The following is a 14,766-nucleotide window of genomic DNA, read 5'->3' as shown; positions in this document are numbered from 1 at the left end:
TTAAATTAAATTATAAAGTAAAAAAAATTAATTAAAATAATTAATTAATTAAAGAAATAAATACTAAAAAATTAAATGTCGAAAATTTGTTTAAAAATATTCTTTTTGAAATTAAAATTAAAGAAGTCAGAGAAACAATGTATTGAAAAGCAAAACAATTTAAACAAAAATTATAAATTATTTAAAGAAGATCGGAAAAAATACATTTTTTTTAATTTTGAAAATCTAAATTATAAATTAATAACATAATTATACAAAATAATTAATAAAATTAATTAATTAAAGAAATAAATGTTTTCAAATTTGTTTTTTAAATATTCTTTTTGGCAAAAAATTATAAATTATTTAATTACAATGTCCTTAAAAACAAAACAAAAAATAAAAAAAAAAAATTAAAAATTATTTAAAGAAACTTAAAAAATACATTTTTTTTAATTTTGAAAATTAAATGATAAATTAATAACATAATTATACAAAATAATTAATAAAATTAATTAATTAAAGAAATAAATGTTTTCAAATTTTTTTTTAAATATTCTTTTTGGCAAAAAATTATAAATTATTTAAAGAAACTTAAATTAATGTAAATTTTTAAAAATTAAATTAATTTTATTAATTAAATATATAATTACAATGTCCTTAAAAACAAAACAAAAAATAAAAAAAAATTAAAAATTATTTAAAGAAACTTAAAAAATACATTTTTTTTAATTTTGAAAATTAAATGATAAATTAATAACATAATTATACAAAATAATTAATGAAATTAATTAATTAAAGAAATAAATATTTTCAAATTTTTTTTTTTAAATATTCTTTTTGGCAAAAAATTATAAATTATTTAAAGAAATTAAATTCATGTAAATTTTTAAAATTAAATTAATTTTATTAATTAAATATATAATTACAATGTCATTAAAAACAAAACAAAAATTAAAAAAAAAATATAAATTATTTAAAGAAACTTAAAAAATACATTTTTTTTAATTTTGAAAATTAAATTATAAATTAATAACATAATTATACAAAATAATTAATAAAATTAATTAATTAAAGAAATAAATGTTTTCAAATTTTTTTTTAAATATTCTTTTTGGCAAAAAATTATAAATTATTTAAAGAAATTAAATTCATGTAAATTTTTAAAATTAAATTAATTTTATTAATTTAATACATAATATAACTACTAAAAATTAAATGTTGAAATTTTTTCCAAAATATTCTTTTCAGCATTAAAAAAATGAAAATTGATAAACTATATATGTATTTAAAAACAAAACGAATAAATTAAATCAAGTATATAATGTTGTTTCGAAAATTTTTCCAAAATATTTTTTGTTGTTATTTTTTTATCAATAGTGTTAAAATCTTAAATTATTATCAACAATTCCTGAAATTGCTTTTATAATAATTAAATATCGTACAGTTATAAATAAGAAACTTTAACTTTGTTTCGACAAACATAGGTTTAATCTAATTTCCGTCTCTATCATATTAGACAATTCTAAATCAATACACTATTTAATAAAAAAAAACTGTCAATTTATTACTTTACTTTTTCAATCACAACCTCGAAAAAACACCAAATAATTATACTAAATTTTAAATGTATTTCGCTTCCAAGAAGTTCGATGAATAAAATCATTAATTAACCAATTAAATGCAAATACCAACATTTCTTCATATACATACAAACACACACAAATTGGTAACTATAACTGACTCACCACTTATTTACTGCTGACTACCCGGAATGTGTGAAAGCGGCTGAGCTTTAAGCGAAATGCGCGAAAACCACCGATTTGCGGTTAAAAAAAGCAAAAAAGCAAAGTGAAACAAAACACAACAACAACTATGAAAAATGAAATACAAGCGATAATCACTTGTCAACAAGTCGACAAATGTCAGTTGACTGCAATGATTCAATCATTTGCTTGCAACAGGTGAATGTTGCATACATTTTTGCACGTTTCGATGCATGCAGCATTTATATAGACATTCACGGAAGCTAAAGAGCCTTTTAAAGCAGTATTTTAAATATTTCTAGCAAAGTCAATTGATTTCACTGGTGATAAGGTGTTTGATGAGATATCTTAATCTATTATTTTGGGACTATTGCTGAAAGAAAGCTTGCGTTGAAGATGAATTTTGAGGGGATAATGAAGAAGATGGCGGTTAGAGCTGCGGAGCGCATGGTAAAGAGTTGAGCTCTTTCAAGAAAAAGTAGTTAAATGGCGCTGCAAAACCTTGATTTTATGCAGAAGCAGTATGAGGCACGAAGCTTCATGGGAAGTTTGGTGGTGGTGCATACTGTTGTGAACTCCCCATCAGATTTTTCTTGGCACCAAAAAGGAAAGGACAGATTCATTGCTTTTTCGGTAGTCTCCTATAGAGGTACCAGACAGCACCCGACAAAAGAAGATATGTAAGATTAATATAATATTAAGTTTTATATTAAGATTCATCGATAGCAGCAGTATAATAATCGTGGGATTCCTTAACTTCACTTTCTATTGCGCTGAGCTCCGCCTGTCTGTATACTCGAGAACAAGTACCTCGGTTTTCGAGATATCGAACTGAAATTTTTCATATATTCTTTTCACCTAAGGAGGCTTCTCATTTGTCGGAATGGTCGATATCTGACTATTATAGGGTATAGCTGCTATACAAACTGATCGTTCGAAATAAAAACCTTGTAAGGGCAACTTTTTTATTTGATGAGATATCTTCACGAAATTTGACAAGAACCATTTTCTAAAGCAAAGTTACAATCTGTAAATATATTATTCAGATTAGACTAGTATGGCATATAGCTGCCATACAAACTGGCCTAGCAAACTAAGATTCTTGTATGGAGAACTTTTTTATTTGAGAAGATATCTTCACGAAATTTGGCATGGATTATTATCCAATACAATGCTATAAACTTCGAACATATCGTTTAGATCCGACCGCTATATCATATAGCTGCCTTACAAACTGATCGATCAAACTCAAGTCCTTATATGAACAACATTTTTATTAGACGAGCTATCTTTATGAAATTTGGCATAAATAATAGCCCAAGACATTGCTACAATATCCGAATAAATTGTGGAGATCGGACCGCTATAGCATACATCTGCCATACAAACGCACCGATCAAAATCGAGTTCTTGCATAGCAAACTTTTGTATTTGATGAGTTATCTACACGACATTTGGCACTATTTATTGCCGAAAGCCACGTTACAATCTCCGGATATATCAATCAGATCGGACTACTATAGTATATAGCTGCCATACAAACTGTTCGATCAAAATCAAGACAAAGAACTTCATAAAAGTTTTTTTTATACCGGGTTCCGGTTCCGGTTGAAGCAGCGTGTGACGCCGATTTCCCCAGCCATTCTGAAAAATTAGCTTCTCTTGAAATCATTCACTTTTGAATTCGCCACTCACCAATTAATCGGAAGTGATTAAACAGCCAATTTAACTATTGTTTGCCTCCTCGATTGCCATTCGGCATATATTTGACATACTCGCATGGCCGACACCACTTTCGATGACTCAATTAAGCAGGCAATTTGTAACTTCTTTGAACCGGCAGTGAATGGTACGTGTGTCATGCAGCTCAACGGGCAATATGTCACTGACGAACCCCTTCACCTGAAGCACTTTCATATGCATGACTTGTCGTACGGAAGGATCGCGAAACAATTACATACATAAGTTTAGTCATATGTACATATGTATATGCAATACATACACATACCATAAAAAACATATATATACATATGTATATAAGTAAATATACATAACTGCAAAGGAAAGTGAATTTTATTCTACCTGCAACCATAACAACCAACTACGAGTGCCATACAAAGCGCACTAACAATAGCAACAACAATGCAAAACCAACAACTACAAATAGCCGCTGGCGTTTAACAGTCAATAATAATGAATTTATTGATAATTTAGTAGAAAGTTGCGGCCAGCCGTGTTGCAACGAGTTGCAGCCATGCTGTGACTATCACGCTTGTTATTGTTGTTGCTGCCGCGCGGCATGTTCCGCGCATATGTGCAGTCTTATATGCATTTCCAGCAGCACAAACGTCATTGCAGAGGTGCTGTAGTTGTTGCTGTTGAATTTCGCTGTTTGCCTGCGCGCATGCGCCGTTGCATACAAACACCGCGTCGCGCTGGGAAAGTGTGCGCGCGTCGTTGTGCATACACGCCGAAAGGTGCGGTGAAACTTTTCGAAAATTTTCGGGTTTTCTCCGTTTCTTGTGCTTGGCGCACGCGTCTATGAGTGCCTGAACGCCTGCGTTTGCGCAGCGTGATTACACACTCAAGCCTATATGCATTTATATGTGTACAGTACATACATTGTATCTTTATTGCATTACAATTACGGCGGAGGTGTTTATTCATAGTCGTAATTTCGAAATAAAAATTCATTTAAATAAATAAAAAAGTTAGTGAGAAAAAGAAAAATTTTTGCTAATGCTAATCATGTGCTGTGGCGTCAATGCGTGCATAATATGTAGATATGTTTGAGTATATGTGGTATGTATAAGTATGCTGGGTGCGTGCTTGTCTACGAGCAATGAATATATTTGAAGGCAGAGGCGTTGGTGAGGTTCGACATTTTATGGGAGATCAAAAACCTTTTGAAAATAGTGTAAAGACTGGCAAACTGTGAAGGAGCTTTTTAAACTACATGGAATGAGAAATGAGCAAAGCAATTGAAACTAAAATATAAAAAAATATACAAAAATTTCAAAAAATAGTAAAAAAATTATTAAAAGTTTTATAAAAAGAAAATATAAGATTTTTAAAAATTAGCAAAAATTATTAAAAACTTTATTACAAAAAAAAATAAAAATCTGTTACGCTAGTTCTCTCTAGCCACGTTGTTTGACACAGCAAACTCTCAAGTCGAATTAAGGTTACTTAATAAGGAAAAGCGATCTCTTCTGAATATTTTTATCTGAATTTAATAAATTTTAGTCAGTTTGTATGGCAACTATATGCTATATTAGTTCGATTCGAACAATTTGTTCGAAGATTGTAGCTTTGCTTTGGATTATGATACCTGAAAAATTTTGGAAAGATATCTCAGAGAAAAAACTTTTTCATATAACGACATGATTTTGATTAATCACTTTGTATGGCAGCTGTGTGCTGTAGTAATCCGATCTAAAAATGTTATTCGGAGATTTTATTGTTCTCTTTGATTAGGATTTGTACCAAATTTCATGAAGATAACTCGAAAAATGAAAAAGTTTTCCATACAAGCACTTGATTCAGATCGATCAGTTCGTACGGCAGCTATATGCTATAGTTGTCCGGTATCGGCGGTTCTGACAAATAAGTATTGTTTTGAGAAGGAAAGCATGTGTGCAAAATTTCAGAGCAATATCTCAAAAACTATGTGAATATGGATATGGCATAGACGCAGCTTATCGCTGCTCATTTATATACATATGTACATATATAAAAAAGTTTTCAGAGTTTCTTTCTGGGTATTACTTAGCTTCGTAGCAAACTCAATATACCCTGCACAGTATAAAAGAATAATATACTTGCATAGTGTAGCTAAAAGCTAATGTAAGCTTTCAACAGCTTTCAGTTGAGAATTCTTCTAGAAGTATAACACTTAGATACTTAGTGGTGAAGATATATAGTTAGGAATATAAAAAACATATCGATATTTTTATTTAAGTAATATTTCGTAACAATATCGATATATCGAATTTTATAGTTAAAATTTAAAAATATCGTTATATTATTATACAGCTATCCTTTACATTTCCAAATAACCTAAAATACTGTAAGAATAATATAAATAAATAATAATAAATATCGTGTAAAATATCAATGTATCGATTTCTTAAAAAACATCGATATCTTACTACACCGTTATCCTTTACTTTTCCAAATAACTTGAAGTATTATAAGAATTTTAAAAGTATATAAATATTTTGTTGTAATAAATATCGATATATCAATTTCTTAAAAAAATATCGAAACATTTTCAAACCTTTTTTTCGCAGATGGTACTTAAAACGTAGTCAATTGTTGCAATAAAACTGTTATGTGAAATTAACTAATCGATAAAAATTTTTTTAAAAGAATCGAAATAATTGTATACCTTTTCCATTTGCTTCACAGAACGAACTTTAAACTTAGTCAATTGTTGCAATAAAATTGTTGTGTGAATTTAAATAATCGATAACAAATTTTATATATCGATATTTTTTGAATAAAATTGCAAATTGAACTTTTAACGGAGCCAGTGCTTGCTGTAAATTTTTTTTATCGGAATTAAGTTATCGAACTTTACGTTGCAGAATGAACTTAAAACGTAGTCAACTATTGCAATAAAACTGTTATGTGAATTTAAGTAATCGATAACAAATTTCTCAAAAAATTGATCTTTATCTTAAACAATATCAAAAAATGTTTATATCGCTTCCTTTTGCTTTACAGAATAGACTTAAAACATAGTCAACTTTTGCAATAAAACTGCTACGTGATTTTAAGAAATCGATAACAAATTTTGTGTACCGATATTTTCTTAAATTAAAATTAAAACTAAACTGAAAGCGAATAGAAGCAATACATTTTTTATCGGAATTAAGTTATCGATAACAAGTTTTGCATATCGATATTTTTTGTTCGAAAATGTTAAAATATAGCAAAATTGGTGCTCGTGAAATATTTATAATGCGAAAATAAAATAATTATTTGGCTTCATATTTTACAATATTAAAAGTAATTAAAATCAAACACTCCAACAATGTGTGCCACTAACTGACAATATTTCCCAGCTCAACCAGTGAGTTAAAGCTTTATTTATGTGCCTTGCCTTACGCACCTCCATATATTTGCATAATAAGTCAATGAAATTTCTTAACCCCTCTTGCTTCACACGCGCTGTCATCACCTCTTGTCAGTGTTTTTGAAATGCCGCTGCGAAAATCGCACCGCCGCAACAGCTTGAACCGTAGTATGGGCCCTTTATAACCCCCAACTGTGCGCCAGGCAATCACAGCCCCCAGCTGGTTGTCTAAAATGTTTGAAATCTAATCAAAAGTGGCAGTTTGCAATGTGTTGGTGCGGCATTAAGCCATTCATGTGGCAAATATGCATAAATAAAATAAATCAATTTACAGTTAACATGAGTCAGCGGCGAAAAAAAGCTGCCACATTGCTTTTTAGTTTATTAAACTCGCATTTAATTATTGCGTGTTGTTTTAAGTTATATACAATTGTTTAATTGTTGTTGCTTTATAGTTGTAGTTGTTGTTTCTGATTGTAGTTTGCGCAATATTAAGTTGTTTGAACTTATTGAACTCATTACTGTTAGTGGATTTTTAATTAATTTATGTATTTGTATTTATTGTTAGCGCTTTTTGTGATTTTTTGGTTTTTTGAATTTTTTTATTTCTTATTATTTATTATTTATTTTTTTATGTTTTATGTTTTATGTTTTATATTTTATTTAATTTTTGTTTTTTACTAAGGCAAAAAATATGATTTTTTTCGTATTTGAATTTAAATTGTTTTATTTAATTCTTTTTTATTATTTATTATTTTTTTGCAATTATGTTGTTTTTAAAATTTAATAATTTTTTTTCATGTTTCAATATTTGTATTTCAAAATATTTTTTTAATAAAATTAATATTATACTATCATAATTTTTTTATGATTTATTTTCTGTTTAATTTTTTTCTTTTTTATATTTCTCTGTAATTTGTTGTTTGTTTGCTCTTTAATAATTTTTAATTTTTTGATATTTAAAATATTTTGAAAAACTATTTTTTTTTGTATCTTTAAATTAAATTTTCTTATTTGACAACAATTTTAAATTGTATTTTTACATAGGATTTCATTGTTTTCCATTTTCTGTTTTTTTAATATTTTTTGAAGTTTTCATATTAAATTTTTTAAATAACTTTTATATTTGAAATTTTATTTAAATTTTTTATTATTTTTTCCGTGTATTTTGTTATTATTTTCTTAATATTTATTTGTTTTATATTTTTCTTTTATTTTTTTTTGTGTTTTAATGAAATAACTTTAATTTTTTTGGAATTTTTATTTTAATGTTTTTTAATAGCTTGTTTTTTATGAAATTTTATATTTGTGCTTTAGTTTTTTCCGTATATTTTATTATTATTTCCTGATTATTTTTTATTTTATATTTTCTTTTAATTTGCAAGAAACATTTATTTTTTAACTTTTGTAGTTTTAAAAAAAAAATTAATTTAATAGATCTTAATAATTTTTTATATTTTTGTAAATTTTTTTGGCAATTTGTTTTTATTTTCAATTTTCTTTTCAATAAATTTTGTTTTTGAAATTTTACATTTTTTCAGTATATCTTTTCATAATTTTGCATTTCTATATTTTTTATATTTTTATTTTTGTTTCATATTTTCTTGTGTCTTACATTGTTTTTATCGTATTTATTGTGTAATTTGTGTTGTTATATTTTTTAGTAAAACAATATATGTATCTTTTAAGATTTTTTTAATTTTTTTTTAATTTAAAACTAAAATTTTGTTTCTATTATTTTTATAAATAAGTTTTGCATTTTATATTTTATATATACATACATTTATATATTTTATTTTTGTGTATTTTTTTTTAAATTTTAGTTTTACACATTCCTGTTTATTTCTCCTCACATTTTCTTACTATATTTTATATTTTCAAATTTTGATTATCTTGAATTTCATTTCTGTTTCGCTTTATTTACATTTCAGGTTGGGAATTGCGTGGCCTTAACTGTTATAAATACTTCAACATAAAGCATTCATGGGAAAAGAGCGCTGAGCTGTGTCGAAGGTGAGCGTAATTAAAATGCAATAACACAAGTAATTAGCCAGACGAAATATATTAAGTTATTAAGCCAGAGAAAATCAAAAAGCATATTTAAGTAAAAAATTTTGCATATTAACACGTTTTATTCAAGCGCTAGGAAGTTTTCAGTTTTTAGCATTTGATTGCAGTTTAGTAAATTGTTTGTTAATTACGCGCGAGTATGTCTTAATTTGTTGCATAAAGTGTCACATCACCACTGCCTGTGCGAATTCACACCTAAACCGACGCATACTTATGCATATATGTATATGTATATGTAGGCATTATTATTGTGCTTGTAAAAAGTAAGGAAGTCACTGTCTGCAAGCTATCCGGCTATTGTGTAATTCGCTGTGTGTTTTTTGTTATTGTATTTCTGTTAAGCACTGCTAGGTCACTATGTTAGTATTATGATGTGATATGTTAGTACTATTTATATAACTGAAAATGAAAATATTAAAAATTTTTTTTTTTTTAATTTTTGAAATTCATATGTAATTACTTTCTTCAAAAAAGACAAAAGTCTCATATTAAACATAGTATTTCTTGATTTATGAAGTAGTCTCGGTGGGCGGTGGTTCAAGATCCGGTCGACTTAAAGTCTAAAAAACATTCAGAACTGTACTTTCCAAATAGCATTTGACCCTAAGTACCATAAAACCTTCCTGATTGCTGAACGACGGCCCACTCCTGTGCGACTGCAAGATCTTGGGGTATAACGCAGGATATCTTCTGAACTCTTTTGCCGGATATAAGTGGTCAAAGTTGTGTGGAGGTGGAAGAGGTGGTAGCATCCAGGTACTTTTTCCACCATTGTCCAGCCTTTGCGAAACTTGAAGAAGTCAGCAATCTTACCTTTAAAGAACCAGGAGACATTAGCACTGAATAAAAAAAAATTTGTCGATTTGTAAAGGTCTTTTGATCTATTATATAGAACTTTTAAATTATATCCTTAGGATCGACCTCATAACTTAATTTAACCTAAGCTTTAGTGCACCTCAAAATTTTTTTTTTTTATTATTTTTCATATGTGACCTGGTCTACGGAAAGGGGGCTTAGGTGTCAAAAAATCAATTTTCACTTTTTAGTTGATTCGGATGGAAGATAAGATACTTTTTCACGTGATAGAATCCAAAAAGTCATAACTTGTTTGAAAGTTCCCTAAAAATATACAGAAAGAAGAGTAAAAATAGAGGAAAGAGAGACGAATGAAAACAAGACAAGAGCAGCTGCGCGGTATTAGAGTAAACGTCACTTCTTCAGTGTTACTTTTTTAAATGTTCCACACTAGCAACTTAGACGATGAACTATAATAATATTCCGACCAAAAACAACTCTTACTGGACGTCCTTGAAGCCTCTGGAAAGGAGAACAATTAACGAGATAACGAGAAACTGACGAAACGAGTTGTTTATTTTTAACAGCTGTTTCCCAGAAAACTAGTTTTCGCACGTTAGCTCCCTTTTCGTAGACCAGGTCACATATTTGGTTCTTATGAATAATTTAAGAGAGTATGAGTTAAAAAAAAAAATTAATAAATATTTTTTATTATTAAAAAAAATGTCAAAAAGTTTTTTAATAAAAAATATTCGTTTCATTAAATAACATATGTTTTTAATTTAAAATTTTATTTTTAAAAATATCTTTTTTATAAAACAGAATATTTTTTGTTAAACATATTTTTTATAACACTTTTTTATAAATTTAAAAAAAAATTTAATTTAAATTCTTTTTTTATAAAAATTATTTTTTTATATTTTTTAATTTATTAAAATTGTTTTTTCCATTTCTTAGTAGTACCTGTTTTTAGTTGAATTAGAGAGTAGGAGTTAAAAAAAAAAAAATTAATATTTTTGTTTTAATAAAAAAAAAATTAAAAATATAATAATTTTAGACAAAATTAAAAACATAATATTTTTAAATAAAATTAAAAAAATAATATTTTAAAATAAGATATAATATATAATATTTTTAATTGATATATTTTTTTTTGGAATTTTTAAAATTTTTTTTTAATTTATTAAATTTTTTTCCATTTCTTAGTGACATCACATTATGTTTAAGTTGCATGAAATACCTATTTACATAAGTATAAACACACACACACACACATAGCTACATCTTCATTTGCTTATCGGCGTCAAGTGAAAGATAAATCTAGAGTCCCCTTTAAATGCGAGGGAAAAATACGCTAATTGGTATGCGCACCTGTTTGTATAAGAAAAATATTTCCACATACCAACAAAAATATATGCCACATACGCACAACCATACGCACATGCATGCGCGTGTGCTTTGAAAATGTCGCCTAAAGCGGTTATTGAACTCAATTTTACCGTTATTCGTAATATTACTTGCGCACAATTACCCGATTAACACTTAAGTACTATGTGACTACACTTGTGCTCGTGTGTGTATGCGTGTTATCGGCGCCGCTGATCGATTTTCGAGCCGCAAATTTCACTACAGATCACTGGCCCTAAGCGCTGACCGATAGTTATGGGCCACACGTAGGCCAGCACAGTGCGTAAGGCATGCTAATTCGTGACGCACTTCAAAACAAAAACAAAAATCTCTACTTGTGTTGTTGTGTGGGTATTTGTTTGTTGCTTTTGGCCAAAAACGGCAAAGTGAAATGATTGAAGACGTCGCTGTCCATCAATCGAACGTGTGGATTACACTCGTGGCAGGCACTTGTTGTAGTACATATGAATGTATATAACGCTATGTATGTATATAACTGTACCACTAATGTATTGCTAATTGTGTGCAGTATATATAATGGTGAGGGTAATACCTAGGGCTAACATGTAGCTTAATTAAATCTGCCAACTAAATGGCTATTATGCTGTCCATATTTGCCGGGTAACGGCTTTAGCATAGTAAAATTAACACACATATATATGTATATATATATATGTTCATTAGGGTGTTTAAACCATTTTTTCTATGCTGCACCAGGTTTATTAAGTTTGCTAAAAAGTTTCTAGTACCCAGACGAAAACGTCGGAGGTTTTATAAAACATATATATAAATGATCAGCGGGACGAGCTGAGTCGATTTAGCCATGTTCCTCTGTATGTATATACGCAAACTAGTCCCTCATTTTTTGAGATATCGCTCTGAAATTTGGCACACAGTCTCTACTCCTCAAGAGGCTACTCATTTAATGGAATTGCCGTTATCGCAGCACTATAGATTATAGCTGTCATACAAATTGACCGATAAATCAAGCACTTGTATGTAAAACTCTTTTAGTTTACAAGATATCTGCACAAAATTCAACACAGATGATTGCCCAAGATTATGCAACAGTTTCTGAAAATATTAATCAGATCGGGTAACTATAATATATAGCTGCCATACAAACTGACCGATCAAAATAAAGTCTTTGTATGGAAAACTTGTTTGATTTGCGAGATATCTTCCTGAAATTTGGTACGTGTTTCTTATTTAAGATAACAGAATAATCTCAGCAGAAATCATTCAGATTGGAGCACTGTAACATACAGCTGCCATAGAAACTGACCGATCAAAATAAAGTCTTTGTATGGAAAACTTGTTTGATTTGCGAGACATCTTCCTGAAATTTGGTACAAACTATTACTTAAGACAACACAATAAACTCAGCAGAAATCATTCAGATTGGACCACCGTAACATACAGCTGCCATACAAACTGACCGATCAAAATAAAGTCTTTGTATGGAAAACTTGTGTGATTTGCGAGATATCTTCCTGAAATTTGGTACAAACTATTACTTAAGACAACACAATAAACTCAGCAGAAACCATTCAGATTGAACCACTGTAACATACAGCTGCCATAGAAACTGACCGATCAAAATAAAGTCTTTGTATGGAAAACTTGTTTGATTTGCGAGATATCTTCCTGAAATTTGGTACAAACTATTACTTAAGACAACACAATAAACTCAGCAGAAATCATTCAGATTGGACCACCGTAACATACAGCTGCCATACAAACTGACCGATCAAAATAAAGTCTTTGTATGGAAAACTTGTGTGATTTGCGAGATATCTTCCTGAAATTTGGTACAAACTATTACTTAAGACAACACAATAAACTCAGCAGAAATCATTCAGATTGAACCACTGTAACATACAGCTGCCATAGAAACTGACCGATCAAAATAAACTCTTTGTATGGAAAACTTGTTTGATTTGCGAGTTATCTTCCCGAAATTTGGTGTAAACTATTAATTAAGATAGCATAACAATCTCAGAGGAAATCGTTCAGATTGAACCATTCTAGCATATAACTGCCATAGAAACTGACGGATCAAGCTGTAGTTCTTGCATGAATAACTTTTTTTATTTGACAAGATATCTGCACAAAACTCAGCATGGATTATTATCTAACTTCACGTTATAATATCCAAATGATTCGCTTAGACTAGACTAAGTAATATGGCATATAATTACCATATAAACTGAACCAACCAAATAAAGTTCTTGCTTCAGAAACTTTTTTTTATTTGCAAAGCTATCATCATAAAATGTGGCATATATTTTGTTTGTTGCATTTTTTTAGCACCCTAATATATATATTTACGTGTACAACATTATATGGCGTTGGAAAGTGCGCTGCTTGTCATCTAACTGGCGCGGAAATGTTTAACAGTAATAACCACCAGCATATTAAAGTGCAATAATGTAACATTTAAAACACTTTCGAGTGATTGTGTTTACAGCAAATGTCACTTTAAGTGCTGAACAAAGTATATTTGCATATTGTGCCATAAGGAATTCAAAAATTTAACAATTATTGCGGTTTCCTCGACTCGGCTGACTAGTTTGTGACAGCTTTGACAGCCATCAACATACGTTGAAATGTAGAAGAGGTCAGCTAAACTGAAATAAAGCAACAGTTGTCACGCGATCTATCACTAATAATTGGCAATTTAACAATAATTACATTTTCTGTTAAAATATCTTTGAGTTTTTATATACTGCTTTCAAAAATCAACAAGTTTCTCGTAATATTTTTGAGTTAGCAAACATTTTTTATTTAAACTTCTGTTTTGCTCCCAATACAAGCCCGCAAATGCCTGATGTTTTGCTCCAAGGCCTGAATCGAAGCCTTTAGACTTTACATTTCTCCACAGAAAAAGTCTAGCGATGTAATACCTCACGATCTTGGTGACCAATCGACTGGCCCTAACCTAAAATTATCTGCTCACCGAGGTATTCTTTCTCTAAATCCACTGTTTGATGCGATATGCGGAAAGTGGCGCCGTCTTGTTGAAACCAAATATCGTTGAGATCGCGAGCTTCAATTTCAGGCATCAAATAATCGGTTATCATCGTGCGATAATGGTCGCATTGACGGTTACGTTCTCACCGGCACAATTTTTGAATAAATATGGACCGATGATTTCACCGGCCCACAAACCACACCAAACCATTAAGCCATTGCTGTCACAATTATTCTCAGAATATTGTTATCACTTTCAGATTCCATTTGCATCACCTACTAGATTATAGTTATTTACCTGCTCTATCTAACAAAAAAATCTAGCATGCGATAATTTTTCTGGCTTAGCCAATGAAAATCATTGCTTTATATGAAAATGCTTAATTATTTAGTTTTTCAATAATTTTATACACTAACGAGCAGCCACTTGCCATGTAAAGCAGAGAAAGCTGCAGATTATCTCATTTTCTAGCATGCTAGAGCTGCTAGCTGGCAAGAAAATTCTGCTATGAGACCTTTTTTAAACACATTAGAGGCGAGCTTTAGCCAAGAGACTAACAAAGGGGAATATATAGAATAAAAAATACAACAAAAAACCTCGTAAAATAAAAAATGCAACAACAAATTATGTAAAATAAAAAAATACAACAACAAGCAATGTAATATAAAAGTACAAAAAAATGTTATATGAGCCGC

General features: G+C 29.2%; 1 protein-coding gene across 2 annotated transcripts in view; it reads left to right on the top strand.

Annotated features, from left to right (window-relative positions):
• LOC120768116 (sushi, von Willebrand factor type A, EGF and pentraxin domain-containing protein 1) overlaps positions 1–14,766 on the top strand; it is a 62,123-nt gene that overhangs the window by 20,404 nt on the left and 26,953 nt on the right. For both annotated transcript variants that reach the window (XM_040094665.1, XM_040094664.1), the window contains exon 2: positions 8,757–8,838. In XM_040094665.1, coding sequence (XP_039950599.1) covers positions 8,757–8,838 — 82 coding nt within the window. The remainder of the gene's footprint in view (positions 1–8,756; positions 8,839–14,766) is intronic.

Source organism: Bactrocera tryoni, chromosome 2 (assembly GCF_016617805.1).
Source record: "Bactrocera tryoni isolate S06 chromosome 2, CSIRO_BtryS06_freeze2, whole genome shotgun sequence".
Lineage (NCBI taxonomy): Eukaryota > Metazoa > Arthropoda > Insecta > Diptera > Tephritidae > Bactrocera > Bactrocera tryoni.
The sequence above is the reverse complement of the archived record's forward strand: the minus strand, read 5'-3'. Positions and strand labels throughout refer to the sequence as shown.